Source organism: Aegilops tauschii, chromosome 6 (assembly GCF_002575655.3).
Source record: "Aegilops tauschii subsp. strangulata cultivar AL8/78 chromosome 6, Aet v6.0, whole genome shotgun sequence".
NCBI classification, from domain to species: domain Eukaryota; kingdom Viridiplantae; phylum Streptophyta; class Magnoliopsida; order Poales; family Poaceae; genus Aegilops; species Aegilops tauschii.
The window spans coordinates 474,246,721-474,265,906 of record NC_053040.3 but is presented as its reverse complement, the minus strand read 5'-3'; the positions used below and the strand labels follow the sequence as shown (position 1 = coordinate 474,265,906).

General features: G+C 43.1%; 1 protein-coding gene and 1 long non-coding RNA gene across 5 annotated transcripts; both read left to right on the top strand.

Moving 5' to 3' along the window:
- The first annotated feature begins 4,089 nt into the window (after nucleotides 1-4,089).
- Nucleotides 4,090-5,502, top strand: LOC141026306 (uncharacterized). Its single transcript, XR_012188210.1, has 2 exons — nucleotides 4,090-4,373; nucleotides 5,101-5,502. It is a non-coding gene; the product is annotated as an uncharacterized lncRNA (long non-coding RNA).
- A 2,967-nt stretch (nucleotides 5,503-8,469) lies between these two features.
- Nucleotides 8,470-16,903, top strand: LOC141026305 (uncharacterized). 4 transcript variants are annotated; one of them, XM_073502553.1, is made up of 8 exons: nucleotides 8,470-8,790; nucleotides 8,935-9,090; nucleotides 10,301-10,444; nucleotides 10,542-10,618; nucleotides 10,718-10,831; nucleotides 11,237-11,407; nucleotides 11,496-11,677; nucleotides 16,573-16,903. In XM_073502553.1, the coding sequence occupies exons 1-8, from the start codon at nucleotides 8,607-8,609 to the stop codon at nucleotides 16,622-16,624; spliced, it is 1,080 nt and encodes a 359-aa protein (XP_073358654.1). In that variant the 5' UTR covers nucleotides 8,470-8,606; the 3' UTR covers nucleotides 16,625-16,903. The 4 variants fall into 4 exon arrangements, with proteins under 4 accessions (XP_073358654.1, XP_073358653.1, XP_073358655.1 ...); XM_073502552.1 differs by having other exon boundaries at nucleotides 10,712-10,831; XM_073502554.1 differs by lacking the exon at nucleotides 8,935-9,090 and having other exon boundaries at nucleotides 8,475-8,790; nucleotides 10,712-10,831.
- Nucleotides 16,904-19,186: the final 2,283 nt, after the last annotated feature.

Here is a 19,186-nt window from a genome sequence, read left to right as displayed (position 1 = left end):
TCATGTGTGAGAACGACATCGTACCAGTTTGGACGAAAAAGACGCTTAGGCGTCCCTCATGAACATCCAGGTCGCCGACGAACCCAGCTCCACCCGTAGAGTCAGCTGGGCGCTACCGTTTGGCTGCTTCGAGCACGCCACCTCGATCTACCTCTATATGGGGAAAGTACCAGCCAGGGCTCTGTTCGCGTGTAGCCGCCCTCGGCCACCAGCAATGGTAAGCGCCTGCTGCCTGTTCCTATAGCTCACGATGTTGTCCGGCTATCATACCGGCTGTGGTGCGCTCAACGGCCTTCTGTCCCACTGCTCACTCGGTCTGACATGGAGTGGCCCTGTCACTCGTCGAGTTGAGGCAGGCCTGCTTCGAGATTCTAGGGCCCTTGCCTTTTATTTTTAGAGAATCCAGGGCCTTTGCCTGATCGTGACCGTGACCGTGCCCAACGGGAGCACGTAGAGGGTGCGGCCCACATAGCGAAGCACGCGGTTTTACTATAGTGCATTTCAAATTGTTTTGAAAACAGTGAACATATTTTGAAAACACAAAATTCTTTCAAGTTTGTCAATATTTATTGAAAACGCAAACGCTTTTTGAAATTTCCAAAAAAAATGAAATAGCGAACAATTTTTGAAATTTCGAACATTCCTTTCCGAACATTTATTAAAACAGAAGAAAATCGGTAAAACAACCAGAAGGAAGAGAAAAAACCTACCTGAACTGGACCGGAACCTTCTAGAAGGTTCCTAAAACCAGGAAACTTAGCGTGAATTGGGTCGGCCCATGAGTGTGTTGCATGTGCGAAACTTCAACAATCTGCCACAAATAAGCGATGAATAGGAATTGACATGCGCAACCGCATGGGCTAGCATGTGGGTGAATTGACGGGTCAGAAATTTGGAGCCCCACAGCTAAAAAAAGGAAATTCGGGGCCCCTAAAAATTGAAGCCCTTGTGCCATCGCACAGGTCACACGCCCCTAGGCACATACCTAGTAACATGGAATAGTGGCTAAAACAATATACATATATGGCATGGGGCTGACTGTATCTTACTTTATACAAATAGATGACTCGTTGCGACCATGGCGAAAAAACCAAACGCAGCCAAGAAGTGACGCTAACTATATGAAACTAAATAAATACATTGTTGGTTGGGTAACACAAAATGGTCGAATCATGGACCGAAGGGCCGAGTTTCGGCCTTTGGCGCCATCGAAATAACGAATCGGTGAGATTTTGATGCTCTGTGGCTTTATGGTTGTATTCCTGGCCTACTAATACACCAGGGCATGCTAGGGAAAGTTGATTGTGCGCCCTACCCCCAGGGCGTGCCCCTTGCCTTGTGGCTCCCTTGTATGTCTTCTAGCCTCCTACTGAAAGCTTCCAAGGTCTCTTTTTGTTTAGAAAAAATCATCAAAATATTTCATCGTGTTTGGACTTCGTTTGGTATGGATTTTCTGAAAAACCAAAAACAAGTAGAAAATAGAAACTGGCACTAGGCACTGAGTTAATAGGTTAGTTCCGAAAAATTATGTAAAATGGCTTATAGAACATACAAGATTGATAATATAATAGTATAAAAAATCAAGAATTATAGATACGTAAGAGACATGTTAAGAGTGCGTCCAAATACTAAAGAACGAGATCCTCTTATACATCTCTAGCTCGACAATTGCAAGAATCCATTTATCAAGTTCAGTGATCTACAAGGCCATGCAAGCTTATATCTTACCACCAGTTTATACCTATTACTCTCGGTACAAACATATAATTCATGCAAACAACCAATTGTTATTCAACTCTCTAAACAACTGAATTTCTTACGATTGGGTTGTTGTCTTTGTTGCTTGAGGACGATCAAGGTTTAAGCTTGTGGAGGTTGATGAGTGATATTTCTACGCTCATCACACCGTTGTTTGAATAGGATAACCTTAGAAATTCTGAGAAAATCACTGCAATATTGTCACTAATGACTAATGAATGCGAGAGATCGCAAAATCCTTTGTTTATTTTATTTCCATAGGTAAAGAGGCCATACATGAAGAAAAAATATCGGTTATAAGGAATCAAGCAAAATGGAGAAGAAAGTAACGAAGTAGGAGACGCAACAATTGATACCGAGCAAAAGACGACGTTTGGTACGAGCGAGAGTAGATTTCATCTTTGGTCCGTTAGTATTGATGACTTCGCAAAGTTGGTTTTGAGAGTCTGGGAATACGTTCCAAAATGTCACGTCCGCTCAGTATTTTTGTTTTCAAGTTAGCGGTGTTAAAGAAAGACCGGCTCACATTCAAAAACACATTGGGCATGCACGATCGCCCGGCTCAGTGTGCGCATCGGTCGCATCCTGCCGGTCTGTTTTGTTCATTGTTAGGTGGATGTCAGGGGTTGCCACGGCCTATTTCCCTCACGTCATGTTGGTCGGATGCCTTGTTTTTAGTTGACTACCCGATATTTGGACTTTGTGATCTGCCCGGATGGTTTCGAGTCACCTCGGTTTTTGAGAATAGGAGTCCTGGTTCCGATGGTTCAATTCATGTACCATAGGGGGGAAGGGTGTGATCGTCCTCTATTGACCCGACGGTTGGGTTGCCCTGGCCGGCTAAAGAAGGACATGAGCAACGATCATTAAACCAGGATGGTTCCTGATACTGTTTGAATGCAAACGAAGGAGAGGGTAAAATAACTCGAGAATTGTGCCATATTGCCATAGGAGTTGATACTGCCAGAGGATTAGGTCTCTGCGCCAATCAGAGATGCTCAAGTTTTCATCACGAGCAAAAGGTATTCATTAAAAGAATGTCTACTATACATGCCTCCCATAGATTGCTTAACTTTATGGTATTGTAGGCGTGTTTTATGATCTCTGCCCGGCCTTTGGATGATGCGGCCTTGCCAGTTAGAGGGTTGGTTGGGAGGGGAACATGGTTCTGATGGCTGAGGTCGGTTGGGGTGGGGGGGGGTGGGGATTGCGGTTGGACTTTCTGTCAATCAGGTCATTGGGTTGCCCTGCCTGGCCAGCGAAACACTTAGGCAACAATCTCCGTTGTCCGTCTTTGCTAAATATACAAGGCACCTACAAAGGTAATACAAATATAATTACTTATAGGATATTCACGAGAAAATTCCTTCAAATGGTACACCTAATTTCCCAATTGTTGTTTTTCTGTCACATTTACCATACAAGGGAAGGTCGGAGCATCAAAAACAAATCTGCAAAGAAAGCTATGGGAAATTATCGCCATTAAGGCAAATAGAAACACTTCACAAGCGTAATCGTTAGCACACAGTTGAGAAAAAAATCCTTTAAATAGTTTGCTTAACTTCTAGGTTTCTGTTGGTCTCTGCGCTAATTGGCACAACGGGTCAGCTAGTAAACATATAAGATTGTGAGGACCAAGGAACTGTGCACACAAGACTCGGATATTCAAACGCCACACTGAACCCATGCACCAACACAACCTGAACTCCTAGCCACCCTCAACCTAATCAATGTAGGTAAGTTCATCTTCCACGATGTGTTACTCTATATTCATATTTCCTAATTTGGACAACTACACGGGCAAGCTCGCCATTGAAGGCTACGGTTTGTGTGATGGTGTACATGTATGGAAGTTTTACTCACAAACCACGCCATTTGCCCTATCATGTGTCAGCACTCCTTCGGTCCATCACACGCACACGCACACACACACACCTCAAACAAATGTGGATCCAATCGCATCCGGCCCAGAATAAGTAAATATGTAACCCCTCCATGGAGTAGTTGCTCCACCTTCCTCCATCTCAGGCGATACGCACCCGGTCACATGAGATAGAACAAGGTTGGTGCAGTGTTGTCGTTATGCTCACATGGTTAAATTGATAAGTACCATCCAACCATGGAGCCTTTGTCCTTCACCTCAGCATTCATTAACACGCCTATGACATAATGCGATGGTCCCACCCATCTTGTCAATTATAAACCATGACGTGTATTCAGTGTTGTATTTTCTCATTTGGCTCTCTCCGGAAGAGAGGATGACACATATCCCATGATATAGTGAATGACAAGATAATTTGGACCATTTCTCGCTGCTTTCGGTTCGCCCGCTCTCATATTGTGCCAACATTATTACTAAAGCAGCTTTTCTGGGTCCTTCGAGACCCTCCTGGTATTAAATACAAGTTCTTTTCTATAAGAACAACCAACATCCATCAAACACCCATCACTTTCTCTTTATCCCTTCCTTCGACATTCTCTGTTTTCCTGCCCCACCAAGTTATAGGTGAGAAGGCATGAGAGAAGAGTCCCCTCTTGCGTTGCTTGGAGAACTGAGCACTGTCAAGGAGGAGGAGGAGGTGGTGGTGGAGGAGCATGACTAGCGGCGGCTGCAGGTGAGCTAATCTGGTCAGCTCATGATTATTGTGTATCTTCTCCATTTGGCTGGTCTCACTCACTGACTCACCACATCCAACACCTCTATAGCTTCGGCGTAGGCAACCTTTTTGACATAATGTCAGAGAGGCTTAATGGCGAGGAAACCATGGAAACGACTCTGGCCAGGGGGCGGGGCCCTCCCGAATGATCTTCTCTGCTATCTTATGTCGTTCCTACCTTCCCACGACTCTGTGCGGACGTGTGTTCTTGCTAAGCGATGGAGCATGCTTTGGAAGTCTATGCCCGCACTGCGCAGCGATGACCCCAATAGTTATGACGCCATTAGTGGCCCCAGCAGATTTGTGAACGAGTTGCTTCACCTTCGCACAAGAGTAGGGGTCTTAGCGCAGCAACAGAAACTATTAATTTCCTCAACTGAATGCTTGATTAGGTAATGTAAGGTGGTTTGGACTAATTTAGGTAGTATCGAAGGCACAAATCTGAAGTGTACATTTTTTTATTGGACTAGGACAGTTTGACACCCTCCTCTATGGTTGTTTCGTGTAAGCGTTACCCAAAATGCTTCCTACCAAATTTAAGTTAAAACATCTGCTCACTTTCATGTTCCATTACTATCCCATTACAAGAATTTCTCAGATTATGCCCTGATAGCTAGTTAGACTAAAACCGAAGAGTTCGTATGAGACTTTCATGTGCTCAATGGATCCTTTGTTGTTTATGCAGGGTTCAATTTCGATCTATATATGATCAGATCATCCTCGTTCTTCAAACTTGAGGCCCTCGGATCTGGTGCCATGAAGTTGTTGTGTTTAGTCTACTAGTGTGCTATTCATATGAAGTTATGAACTCTTATGTGATTTGTTGTGTTTCGTCTACTAGTGTCCTATTCAAATGAACTCTTATGTATTGTTGTGTAGCTTGTTGCTTGGATGTTGTCATAAATCATATCATGTTGAGGTTTGGAGTGCCGCGGTAGTCCTAGTGCACTTTTGCTCATCTCATGAACTTAGTGTCAGGCCTGAACCGATTATGTAATTGTGGTAAGATGTTTTAGGCACCTGTCTAGTGTCGTTTCTAGATTGTGCTAAGTAATATGCAACATGTGATTGTCTGCTTCTTTCTAAACATGCCATGTTGATTGAGTGTGTCCATGCTAAAAAATACAAGTTACAATTTCCAATGGAGGTGGATCTTGCGCTCGAGAAGTATGGGGGTCTTTTCCTGCCGATGTTCCACAACATCATTGGCACGCCTGTAGCTGCGCACTCTTGAGGTCCATGAAAGGAGTCTGTGAAGGTGCTTTTTAGTTCATGGTTTGCTTCTCTTCTCTCGCAACGGTGAAGACTGATGGCGAGATGGTTGTCGCTCAGGGACCCCTAGGGGCTTCTTTGTATTTTTATTTTCCTTGATTGTTTGTGCAATGTTGTAGCACATGTATGTCTATAGGTTGTGTGCATCCTAATGATGCAGATGCCGAGGGTCAAGCCTCCTTTTTGAACAAAATACATGTGTGTTTCTAGATTGTTTAGTCTATATACAATCTCCATTACTCTCTTCCCTCTTGAAAAAGAACACTCTCAAGGATAGACAACCATAATATACCTACCATCTCATTAATGCTCTTCCCAGTCAGTCCACTCTTTCTCACCACAACTCTCGTTGGGGAGGTGAAACGGTGGTTGTGGACTTGCAGTGATAAATTCATTAAGGTTTCACTCTTTTCCTTCTTTAGAGAATTCCTTATTTGACCCTGAATAAAAATGTGGTTTCATATTTGTCCTTGAAAAAATCTTCCATATTTGACACATGGTTGAAGTTTTGTTCCTTATATGAAATTCCGTCAATTTTGGTTACTAATGGTGTTGAGTGAGGCAAGAAAATACAATTTCCCCCCTGTTACATCCCCACTATGACCAAATAAGGAATAGCCTCTTATGAGTTCATGAATGGGTGTGACCTAGACGTAGACGAGCTCGCCGTCAGCAATGGTGGAGGCGAGCCGCACTGCTTTTTTTGGTTGAGCATGTACACGTCAGACATGGATGCCGACGATGACCCTACCTCATTACGGTGACAGGTGCCCCAGCCATTGTGATGTTTTTGCATGATTCTAAATGTACCGAACTATAATGGTGGTCATGTGTTTACAAAAATATATATTTATTAAAGCATCTCATCATTTATATATTCATAGCTGCAGTACACATATGTGCCATAGTTTCCTATCCGACACTATAATATACAACAGACACGAGTCACTGTGCATTTATCGAATGAATTGTTTCAGCTCATTTTTTTCTGACAGTGATGATGCTTACCTTATCTGTGAAAGAAATATTATGATAATTATCTATTTTTTGGCTCGTCGGAGAAATTCCGTCCCAAGATTTTCCGGTCTTGTCTCTCGGAGGTTCTCATGAGATGGGCTATGAGTGTGTGCGTTCATAGGGGTGAGTGTTCATGCATGTATGTGAATGTCTGCCTTTGTACTATGTTTCTCAAAGAAGAAAACATAATAGAGTCTCCGTCTGTGATATCTTTGAAGTTGTATAAGGGTGTTTGATCAGTAATTCAAAAGAAAAATGTACATTGGGAAGTGGTATGCATATACACCAAAAGCCAGTGTGACAAACATTCACTTGTTTAGGCTGCATGCATGGAGAAATATGACTGGACACACGTCATAAAGAGACCACCATGTGTAAATGTGAAACCATGAATCTACACAACCTGATTTGATTAAAAACAAGAGCTAGGTTCATTTATTTGAGACCGTTAGTGGTTGAGGGGTGCGAGAACATAAACATTATAGTTAATCTCATGCGTAAATGTGAAATCATGAATCTACACAACCTGATTTGATTAAAAACAAGAGCTAGATTCATTTATTTGAGACCATTAGTGGTTGAGGGGTGCGAGAACATAAACCTTATAGTTAATGTAGTGTAACTGATATCACAAACATTCAAAGAGTGCAGCCCACTTGTATCTAGTCTAACTTTTGACCATCCATATCGGATATCTGCTGACCGGTGACATCAGACCATCCAAAGGATGCAGCCCACTTTGTAATCATTCTAACTTTTGACCATCCATACTAGATATCGGTTGACCGATGACATCTGATCGTCCAAAGGTTGCAACCCACTTTGTATCCATTCTAACTTCTGACCACCCATATCAGATATCCGCGGACCAATGACATCAGACCATCCAAATGGCGCTACACATTTTGTAAATATTCTAGTTTCTAGCGGTCCATACAAAATTTCACTATTCACAATTTAGGAGACCATGTTAATTAGACTGCTTGGCTATGATAAACCAGTACTTAAAGTAGAGTACTCTATTATGTTTGAAACTTTGTTTCTCGTGCAGACTTATGGACCTCACGGAGGAAATCACCACTCAAAGCAATGTTATTTAATTCTAAAATTTTAGGGTCACACGTAAACACTGACTCTAAGTTCATTGTTTAACAATATTACAACTCCTTAGGAGAATGCGGTTATAACTTTGATCTCGCCATTACATTATGTTCACATCCATGCGACATCACTTTGTCATTTTGATTAGTTCAGCCAGTGATGGTGCCAGCACCAAAAAGTTGTGGTTTCAAGTGCACTAATCACTTTTAAATGTCCTTTTTTACACAAATACAAACATAACTAAACTTGCAATACAAAAAAAGGTTTTGCGGTCAGCTGACCCCACAACTTACACGTAGAATCGCCGCTGAGTGATGCTCCTCCGAAAAATGTGGTTATAATTGTGGTTTTGTTTTTACGTTGTCGTCGCATCCGTGCGACAATGTGTTATGTCATTACGCTTTGTCGTTTTCGAATTCGATGTCTACTATACACAAATATAAATACAAGTGCACACATAGATTTTCTCTATTACTTTAAGTGTAACAGATCATATATGTGTGCTTGGTTTGTATATATTTGAAACATATTATGTAGCTAGTACTTTCGTGGTTATTGGCCAATCTACATTTGGTGGTAACTCTTTTTCGGGGGGGGGGGGGGGCTGTGATTCATTTATTGTTGTGTCGGATTCTATCCCACCATGTGTGTCACCATGTAGGATGCCTGGACCACACCTGCCCACTTTGTGCTATTAGCTCTTTTGCAAAACGATAGTAATGTATTATGTTATTTTTATATATATTATACATATGACTATGCGAAACGGAAGAAACCCTGTTGAGCTATAAATAGCCACCAATGCCCAGTTGCCACATTCACACATACACAAAAATAGAAGCAAATAGAGCTCTAGTTTTGAGAAACCCCATGGCAGAAAGAGCAAAAGGACGACCCTCAGATGCACTTAGCGTGATGGTCATTGATGAAGATGAGTTTCATGCCAACTCTGCAAAATCCATGCTCTCTGAATTGAACTATTATGGTAAGGTTTTCTACATCCCATGAAAGAGGAACTATATTCATCTTTATGAAAATATACACCTTTTCATGTTTCGTGGAAACCATTTATTCTCATGTTCCGAGATGTCGTTACATTTAGATAGTGAAGTTGATCTTGTCTTTCCAGTGGCAGTATATACAAGTCCCATAGAAGCACTCGGTATTCTTGAAAAGAAAGCACATGATGTTGATTTCATCATGGCAGCAGTGGACATGGAAGAATTGAATGGCTTTCAGTTCTTGGAAGCTGCCAAAGATATGCATAGAAACCTTCAAGTGATTAGTATGTTCATGAATTATTTGTCTCCAACTGCATGCACATGCATCTTCTTTTATGTGACATTGAGAAGTCTTTTATTTTTTTAAGTAGTGATGTCAACAGAAACAACAATCTACACAATGAAGAGATCTATTCAACTTGGTGCTCTTTTTTGGCGAAGAAGCCTCTTGATGCTAATACCATTCACAATATGTGGCAACATCTTGATGTAAAAGTTCTTAGGCTGAACAGGATGAAGTATCTATTTCAAGGTCAAAATTAACATCTTATGACCAAGTATTTATGCTTATAGTTTGTACGAAATAACTTAACACTATAATCTAATGGTTCATTGAAAATCTATTGACGTACAACTTTTCACTTGGCCAATCCAAATAATCTTTGGAGTACAATACATCTTTCAAAGTAGATTTCTTTTTATAGATTGGCACAAAAAGTGAGAGTAAGAGTAAATATCATTGCTTCCCTTGAATTATTTCTCATGTCTATCTATTTTTCTTCACCAAGGAAAATAATTACTCTCTCCTTCCATGTTTACAAGAGCACAAATTTTGTGTCAAACTTTCGCCATGAGTTTGAACCCCCCCCCCCAATGTAGAACGGCCATTATTTTGGCAAAAGTTTAAGAGGTTCAAAAGATAGGTGCTTTGATGAATCTCTACTATTAAGGTGAGGTGGTCGTATGTTCATTGGTAAAGCCTCCCCTCGCTCACATCATGCATTAATCCAATCAAATCAAACTAAATATTTTGCAGTGCCCCTCTTGGTGGGTGTAAGGTTTGCTTTAACTCAAGCAAATCAAATCGGTCGTTCTAGCTATATGTTGGACACGGGCAATAAAAGAAAATCAAAGCAAATCTTTTGCATTAAGTCAATCAAATCAAATCAAATATTTTGCATTAACTCGGTCAAATCAGATCAAATCACTTCATGCATTAGAATATGGTGGGTATAAGGTATATGTCGGATACGATTGGTGTTTAATCACTAGAATATGTATGCCTCCGTTGTAATGCACGGGAAATCAGCTATATGTAATAGTAGTAAAAGTTAGAGACGTTGGTTTTGGTGCATGCTTTCCAGAACATTATATTAATTTTCTCAATGTTGTAGTAACATGAATTGTGTCAAGTAAAATAAGTCTTGTCTTCCTTTGTTATTGCACGAAAACATGAAACTGCTAATATTAAAGTATTATGTTGTGCACACGCAGGTGTTGGAGATAAAGCCCAACATGGAAAAGAAGTTGGAGAGTCCGTAGCACAGCAAAAGGATGGAACTAAAACGACCACTCAACTCAAATGGATACCTTTCCTAGAGAGCAAGTTTTTATATGCTCTTCAAATACTTGGAGCAAGTAACTACCCATCTTAGGCCCAAGCACTTTCACTTCGGGATTAGCCTTCTGGATTTAAAATCGATAATATGAAATTATATCTGTTAATTCATTTCAGATGCATCGCCCAGCAAGATAAAGATAATCATGAACATGGACACTGTTACGACGAAACAAATTTCTGCGCATCTACAGGTGTGTTCCCAATATACATTTATTTGTACTTTGGAGCATGTATGGAGTCATTTCAAATGAGCTAAGTCAAACATGTAATTTGACTGAAATAAGCCAAAGTGTCAAACATGTGAGGGATGTGATGCTCAACCTGGTGGAACCAACTATCCCGTGGCTCTGCAAAGTTTGTCGGGTGCTACAAATTTGAAGTTGAAAATATATGATCCGACACGGGTATGCTCCCTTTTCGCCACCTCCTATTGTTGTTTGACATCCACTAGATTCCATGTATGTCTGCATGAAGATATTTGTCAATATAATCTTATCAAGCCTGTTCCTTACATGTGTTGCATGTTTTCCAGAATTCACATGCTTGAATCTTGATGTTTCTTGAACACATTTGTTGCTATGCATACCGCTACTGGATAATTTAGTCATGTGTACTATTCATAGATGTAGGATTGAGATTATAGTACAGCTTGGGTTACAAATCGTGGTATATGCTAACTGTTAATTGCTATACAAAAAGAGAGCCATCAGAAAGCTTTCAAAGCATGTACTTCCGTATCTAAAAAAGGAGCTTGTACTTCTGAATTCAGATCTTGAATTGTGGTTTAACCTTCTCCATTTTATTTCCAGTTATCTATTTTCAGAATGGATTTGAAATGGCGCCCTGTGTTTAGGAAGTTAAAAACATTGTTGCTCAATGAATGGTGTGTCGGTGATGATTTTACTGGATTGATTTACTTTCTCCAGCACTCACCAATTCTAGAGACACTTAAGCTTCAGCTTGATCTTGAAAGTTCTGAGGTATATATATTCTCAGAGTAAGATAGCTTGTCTTTGAAGTTACCATTTACCATTTGTTGACCTAAGCAAAATATTTTGTTTACTACAGGATTATCATTTGAGCAAAACTGATGAAAGTTGTAACTTAAAGGAACAGTCATTGCTATCACCACATCTCAAGGTAGTCAAAATTATATGTTGCACGCCGGAAGATGTGATAGTTCGCCGTATTTTAAAGATTCTATGTGCCCATGGAGTGCCTTACGAAAAAATTGAGGTTGAAGTTCGCATGTAAGTTGCCATCATCATTCTTCATCATTATTATCTTTCAGTCGCCAACCAATACATTAACATACTTGGATAAAAAAATCTTAGCCCCAAGCAGAGTAGGACGATATATCCACACCACTTTTTACGTCCTTATAGCCCACCATGACACCGTACTATACTTGGGAACCACAATGTTGCACGTTTAATGGTGGCATTGATGCTTCTTGTCATCACCATAGGTGTGGATGGAACCCAACGGTAACACTGGCTAAACAACTAGAGCTGCAACATGTGCTTGGTAGCTACATGCAGCAGAATGCCCATGTTAGCAACGCACAAGAGTAGGGAGCTTAATTATCAGTTAGCGCAGCAACAGAAAGCATTAATTTCCTCAACTGAATGCTTGATTAGGTAATGTAAGGTGGTCTTGACTAATGTAGGTAGTACCGAAGGCAGAAATCTGAAGTGTACATTATTTTATTCGAATGGGACAGTTTGACACCCTGCTCTATAGCTGTTTCGTGTAAGCGCTACCCAAAATGTTTCCTACCAAATTTAAGTTAAAACTTCTGCTTAGTTTCATGTTCCATTACTGTCCCATTACAAGAAGTTCTCAGAATAAGCCCTGATGGCTAGCTAGACTAAAACTGAAGAGTTCGTATGAATTCAAGCATTCTGTGTTGGCCCAGTCCCGACGCCGAGTACTTCCGGTGACGGCAATATGACTGACGACGAACGACGATGACGAACGAAGCTCACTGACGAACTCGACGAAGTGCTTTTACGTCGAGGTGCACCGCAACACAAAGCTAGCCTCCTGCTAGTTTATCTCCAATCAATCCTTCCTGACGTGTACTAGTACTAAGCACTAGCACCTCTAGCCGGGACACAATACGAGCACGTACGCACACTTGATCGATCTGTACTTTGATCGACTCGGCGCAGGCTACGTACACGAACACTTGATCGATTTGGATGGCCACAGGACCGTATCGGTCCTGAACTTTCTTTGTATTGATTTGATCTTGATCGGTACAAAGATTATAAGGGGTGGTTCCATATATATACTAGTATAGCTAGCCTATACATAAACCTATTAGGTGACTGACTCCTAGTCCGAGCCGGCTAGGAGACGGAGACGTGTTTAACTCCAACAATCACCCCCCTAAACACGACGTCGTCACGTCACAGCTCCGACGCCGATCCTTCTTCGCATCTTCAAGAACTTCTCTTGGTCCAAAGTCTTGGTTAGCATATCCGCCAGTTGATCATTGGTGCAAATGTAGTTGACCTTCATCTTACCTTCTTTCACGCTGTCCTTTATGTACCGATACACCGTATCAATGTGCTTGCCCCTATCATGATGCACTGGATCCTCGCGTAGAAATGTTGAAGACTCACTGTCAACATTGAGCACCAATTGTTCCGGATCTCGATCCATGAGATCACCGTGCAGCCTCCCTAGCCACACACCTTGACACATCGCAGTGGCAGCTGCAATATACTCTATTGCATCAACTGCGGGTGCTTTACTCTTCTTGCTCAGTTCAAGACGAGGTTTCATTGAAGCTTCAATTAGATTGCAATCTTTCATGCCACGGTTTTCAAGTATCTTCCTTGTGTATGCCTCCTGGCATAGTGTGATCTCCTCTGTCTTTTGATGTACCTCTATCCTGGGGTAGAAGCTCAAAAGACCTAGATCATCCCTCTTGAAAATCTCCTTCATTTGTAACTTGAACTTTGCAATCACCTCTTCATCTGCTCCAGTAATCAATAGGTCGTCGATGTAGATGCCAACTAGTAGACGATCCCTTCCTTCACCTCGCTTGTACATTGCATGCTCTAGTGGGGCTTTCTCAAATCCAAGAGAAATCAATGTCCGACCAAGTTTGATGTTCCACTCCCGAGGTCCTTGCCATAGCCCATACAAGATTTTGTGTGACTTCAGTACCTTGTGCTCTTCTCCCTCTTTGATGAAATCTGATGGTTGATTCACATACGCATCTCCTTTTATCTCGCCATCCAAAACCGCAGAGTTTACATCCATGTGATGTACCTTCCATGAGTCCTGAGCCGCGAGAGTGATGAGTAATCTCACCGACTCCGTCTTTGCAATGGGAATGAACACTTCTTCGAAGTCCACACCTTCCTCTTGCACATACTCTTTGGTTAGTAGCCTCGCTTTGTGCTTCATGCACCCTTCAACATCCTTCTTGACCTTGAATTCCCACTTGAGCTCCATAGCCTTTTCATTGTTGGGAAGATCCACAAGCTCCCATGAATTATTGTCATGGATCGACCCCAACTCTTCTATCATAGCATGACGCCAACACTCCTTTGTATTTGCGTCCACAAATTCCACCGGTTCCTCGGGGCTTACTAGACACCGTCGCCCACTCCCGTTCACCATTATCGGGTTAATCATCCGAAGAAATTTCTCCGGATATGGGTGTAACTCCGGCTGTAGATGTTCGGTTGTAGATGGACGTGTCGTTTTCTCCAGTACTTTCGGAGGCGACATAGGTGCCGAAGTGACGTCATCTTCTGCGTACAATTCTGCTAGCAACTGCGAGCCACCACCGATGCTCGCTTCTAGGCTGACAAATAGAGTACTGGACATACTTGCTGACTGGCCACCACCAAGTGATGCTACTGCACCCCCTGCGCATGAGATTGGTGCTGCATCATTTACACGTAGTAAAGTTTCAGGTGCCACCACGTATGAACCATGAGACACTTCCCCAAGTGGGTCTTTTCCTTCCTCTGGATGTTGCCCACGTTCTGGCCCATGCACCATGCCTCCACGTGGTGATGCTTGAGCTGCTAGCTTGCAGTGGCCACCACCGCCCAACTCGCTGGAGTGATTGGCTTCTTCTGGGTACCCGTCCTTTGCTAGGCTGCGCCCTCCGACACACATGGCTGGGCTTTGCAACAGAACGCGTGTGCCTCGCTCGCCCCGACTCGCTACTTGGCGACCGCCTGCAACGCTCTTTGCCGAGTTGTTTTCGTGGACATCTGGCGCCATGTACGCCATTACGTCATTGTCTTTTGTGTCGCTTTTGCGGCCGCCTACGGGCCTCTCCTCCAGTTGACCAACACAAAGACTGCTTCTCCATGGTCGAGCACACGCTGCTTTCGCTGTATCCGATCCAGCAAAGTTAGCACTTACGTCTGTAGCATCGACGTAAGTTTCGGAGTCACCTCCCGCATCAGTAGCATCGACACGAGTTTCCGAACCATGATTATGAAGGTGAACTTTTTCTTTCACGAGCACAACAATTTCTTTAGCCGGCTCTTGAAGAACTGGATCCTGCTTGTCCACGAGTTCACACATCAACATCATGTCACTATCATCTCCTTGCTGGGCTATGAGCGCCTTCTGCTTCGGTGCTTTCTCGCAGTCAGCCTTGAAGTGGCCGAGGAGGCCACAGTTATAACACCTCACTTTTCTGATGTCAAACTTTCTCCTCGGTGGTGGTGCAGCCTCATCCTCCGAGTCGTCGTCCGAGTCCGCGTCCGAGTCGGCGAAGTTCTTTCTCACCGAACGCTGCTTCCCCTTCTTCTTGCTGCTGCTCGTGGATCCGCCTTGCTTTTCCTTTGACAAAGCGATCCACTGCGCCCTTGTGAGCATCACAAGCTCGTCGTTCCTCCCGTCCCCAAGACTGTACCGCATCCGCTCGTCGTGAGCCTTGTACCGTCCGACAAGATCGTCGATGGAGAGAGTCGCGAGATCGACGCACTGCTCGATCGCCGTGACAATTTGCAGGTACCGGGGAGGGGCTGCACGCAAGAACCGCCAGACAACCGAGGCCTCCGTGAGGTTTTCTCCAAGCGCGCGGATCCGATTGACGAGAGTAGCCACCCGTGAAGCAAACGCATCCACGGACTCATCGTCGCCCATGACCAAAGTCTCGTAGTTCCTTAGGAGAGTTTGGAGATTGGCTTGCTTGACGCGGGTGTGTCCCTCAAACATGAGCTTCAGCGTATCCCACACCTCCTTCGCCGTTGCTTTGGCGATTAGGTGCTGGAGGACATCCATCGGCATCACCGAGTAAATCGCCGACGCCGCCTGCCGATCCTTCCGGTGCTCGGCTCCCTCCTTCTTGAAGGTGTCGCCTCCTGGGTCGACCGCGTCCCATAGCTCGTTGGCGCGGAGGCCACACTCCATGAGGGCCTTCCACACCCCGAAGTTCTCGCGATCAAATCATGGGTACGACGAACTCGCCGGAGCAGCAAATACTTTAGCCGCGCCGGAGTACTCCGCCAGCTGCTTGTTCTTCTCGTCGTCCGCCATGATCCTCCGTTACTAGAAGATCAACCTTGCTCTGATACCAATTGTTGGCCCAGTCCCGACGCCGAGTACTTCCGGTGACGGCAATATGACTGACGACGAACGACGATGACGAACGAAGCTCACTGACGAACTCGACGAAGTGCTTTTACGTCGAGGTGCACCGCAACACAAAGCTATCCTCCTGCTAGTTTATCTCCAATCGATCCTTCCTGACGTGTACTAGTACTAAGCACTAGCACCTCTAGCCGGGACACAATACGAGCACGTACGCACACTTGATCGATCTGTACTTTGATCGACTCGGCGCAGGCTACGTACACGAACATTTGATCGATTTGGATGGCCACAGGACCGTATCGGTCCTAAACTTTCTTTGTATTGATTTGATCTTGATCGGTACAAAGATTATAAGGGGTGGTTCCATATATATACTAGTATAGCTAGCCTATACATAAACCTATTAGGTGACTGACTCCTAGTCCGAGCCGGCTAGAAGACGGAGACGTGTTTAACTCCAACATTCTGATAGCTAGATCAACCAACAAAATTTCTCATAATATTCCCTGCATTCCTTCCGGTACGAGACTTCATGTGCTCATTGTGTCCTTTGTTGTTTATGCAGGGTTCAATTTCGATCTATATATGATCAGATCATCCCCGTTATTCAAACTTGAGGCCCTCGGATCTAGTGCCATGAAGTTGTGGTGTTTCGTCTACTAGTGTCCTATTCATATGAACTCTTATGTATTTCTGTGTAGCTTGTTGCTTGGATGTTGTCATAAATCATAACATGTCGAGGTTTGAAGTGCCGTGGTAGTCCTAGTGCACTTTTGCTCATCTCATGAACTTAGTGCCAGGCCTGAACCGGTTATGTAATTGTGGTAAGATGTTTCATGCACCTGTCTAGTGTTGTTCTGGATTGTGGTAAGTAATATGCAACATGTGATTGTCTGCTTCTTTCTAAACATGCCATGTTCATTGAGTGTGTTCGTGCTCGAGAATACAAGTTACGATTTCCAGTCGAGGTGGATCTTGGGCTCGAGAAGTACGGGGGTCTTTTCCAGCCGATGTTCCCCAACGTCATTGTCACCGCCTCTAGCTTCACATTCTTGAGGTCCATGAAAGGAGCCTTCTGCAAATGTGCTTTTCAGTTCGTGGTTTGCTTCTCTTCTCTGGCAGCGGTGAAGGCTGATGGCGAGATGGCCGTCGCTCAGGGACCTCTAGGGGCTTCTCTGTATTTTTATTTTCCTCGGTTGTTTGTGCAATGTTCTAGCACATGTATGTGTGGATCCTAATGATGCAGAGGCCGAGGGTCAAGCCTCCTTTTTGAAAAAAATACATGTGTCTTTCTAGGTTGTTTGTTAGTCTGTATATAATTTCCATTACTCTCTTTGTTGAAAAAACACACTGCTCAAGGATAGACAACCATCAAACACCCATCGAAAACCTACCATCTCATTAATGCTCTTCCCAGTCACTCCGCTCTTTCTCGCCACAATGAGTCTTTGAGGAGGTGAAATGGTGGTTGTGGACTTGCGGTGATAAATTCATTAAGGATTCTATATTTTCCTTCTTTAGAGTATTCTTTATTTGACCCTGAATAAAAATGTGGTTTCCTATTTGGCCCTGAAAAAATAAAATCCTCCCTATTTGACACATGGTCGAAGTTTTGTTCCTAATATGAAATTCCATCAATTTTGGTTACTAATGGTGTTAACTCAGACAAGAAAAATACAATTTCCCCCTGGTATAATATTTATGACCTAGGCATGTCAATGGCGCGACAAATGACGCTGCAAGGCCCGTTTAGTTAGATTTACTTAACTCGATAGTTCATTTTCCCACAAAAAGAGCTTTATTGAACTACTAGACCGATAAGTGGGGACCCGGTTTACATCCCCACTATGACCAAACAAGGAATAAACTCGTAGGAGTTCATAAATGGATCTTCGTGAGCATATTAGCATCAACTGTCGTAGTCGCACTCAGATTGCAAGTTATGAATGGATAATACTGGACTTGGATATTTGTCTAGTAGCCTCTACCGGACCATTACAATCTGGCCATGCATGGCCTGACATTGTAATTCATGAACTCGCCGCGAGTCCACCCTCAAATCCTGCGAGATTCGGACACCCATCTGCCTCGTCATCCCCGACGAAGTCGCCAACCACGCACGTGTCCAAGGACACCAAGGCAGTCACTTAGTTCACCTCATCCTAGGTTGCCTTGTTTGATATAACGATGGTGATCTCTTGTATTTAGCATTGGATTGTATTCTGACCATGTAAGGATTGTGGTCATTTAGGTCTGAAGAAATAGTCATGTTGCTGCTTGAATGTTCGGTGTATGCCTAAATTTCACTTCATATTCTTTGCTTTGAACATGTTCATTTGATCTCTTCTTGGTCTTGAAACTGGTTCTGTACGTCTTTGCTTCTGTAAAGTCAGAAACTTCCCGTCTTTGTTCCGATCCTTGTCAGTCTCAGTCTGTAGGTACATATTTAAAAAAAGTTAGATGTGTCCGCAGATACAGCCACTGAATTTACATCTCAAATTTGATATCTGCAGATACATAACGGCAGGGGTTGTTATGATACTGGCTGCTGATCTTTGGCACGATTGAACAAAAACATCTTGGTACCAAACTTATCGTACACTTTCATGTTTTCTGCAGATCTCAGTTTCCAGAAGGATCCTCCTAACGCACGAGGCCCTGGAGCTTCCACCATTAATGGCTACAAAGATGTGTCCTCGGTCGTCATGTAGGTGTTAAGCCTTTTGTTAGTCTGTAATGGTGGTCCTGTGTTGGCCATTATCGCTAGATTTAGTTTCTTGCATTTCATCATGTTCTGGTTGCGTTGGTTGATCAGTGCAACTCACGAAAACAGTTTCCAATTGGTCGAAGTCTTAAAATGCGTCATGGTTGGTCAGAACATTGTCGTCTTTCCATTATTGGAAAATAGAAATTGGGTGAGGACATGACTATGTACAATGGAAATTGAGCCTATGTGCCCTGTTTGACTGCCAGAGTATGCCACCCTTTTTTAATCTGTAAGTATTCAGTTTGTGTTAAATTGGATTGCACTCCGGTGTAGTTCAGAATGACTGTTGTTCCACCAAAACTAATAACCATGTAACTGATGGTGACAATACAATAGTTACCACACGACGTTTGTATCGTCAATGCAAGCTCACTTGGGGTTTGATTCTCTTATCTGGTTGTTCATCATGTTG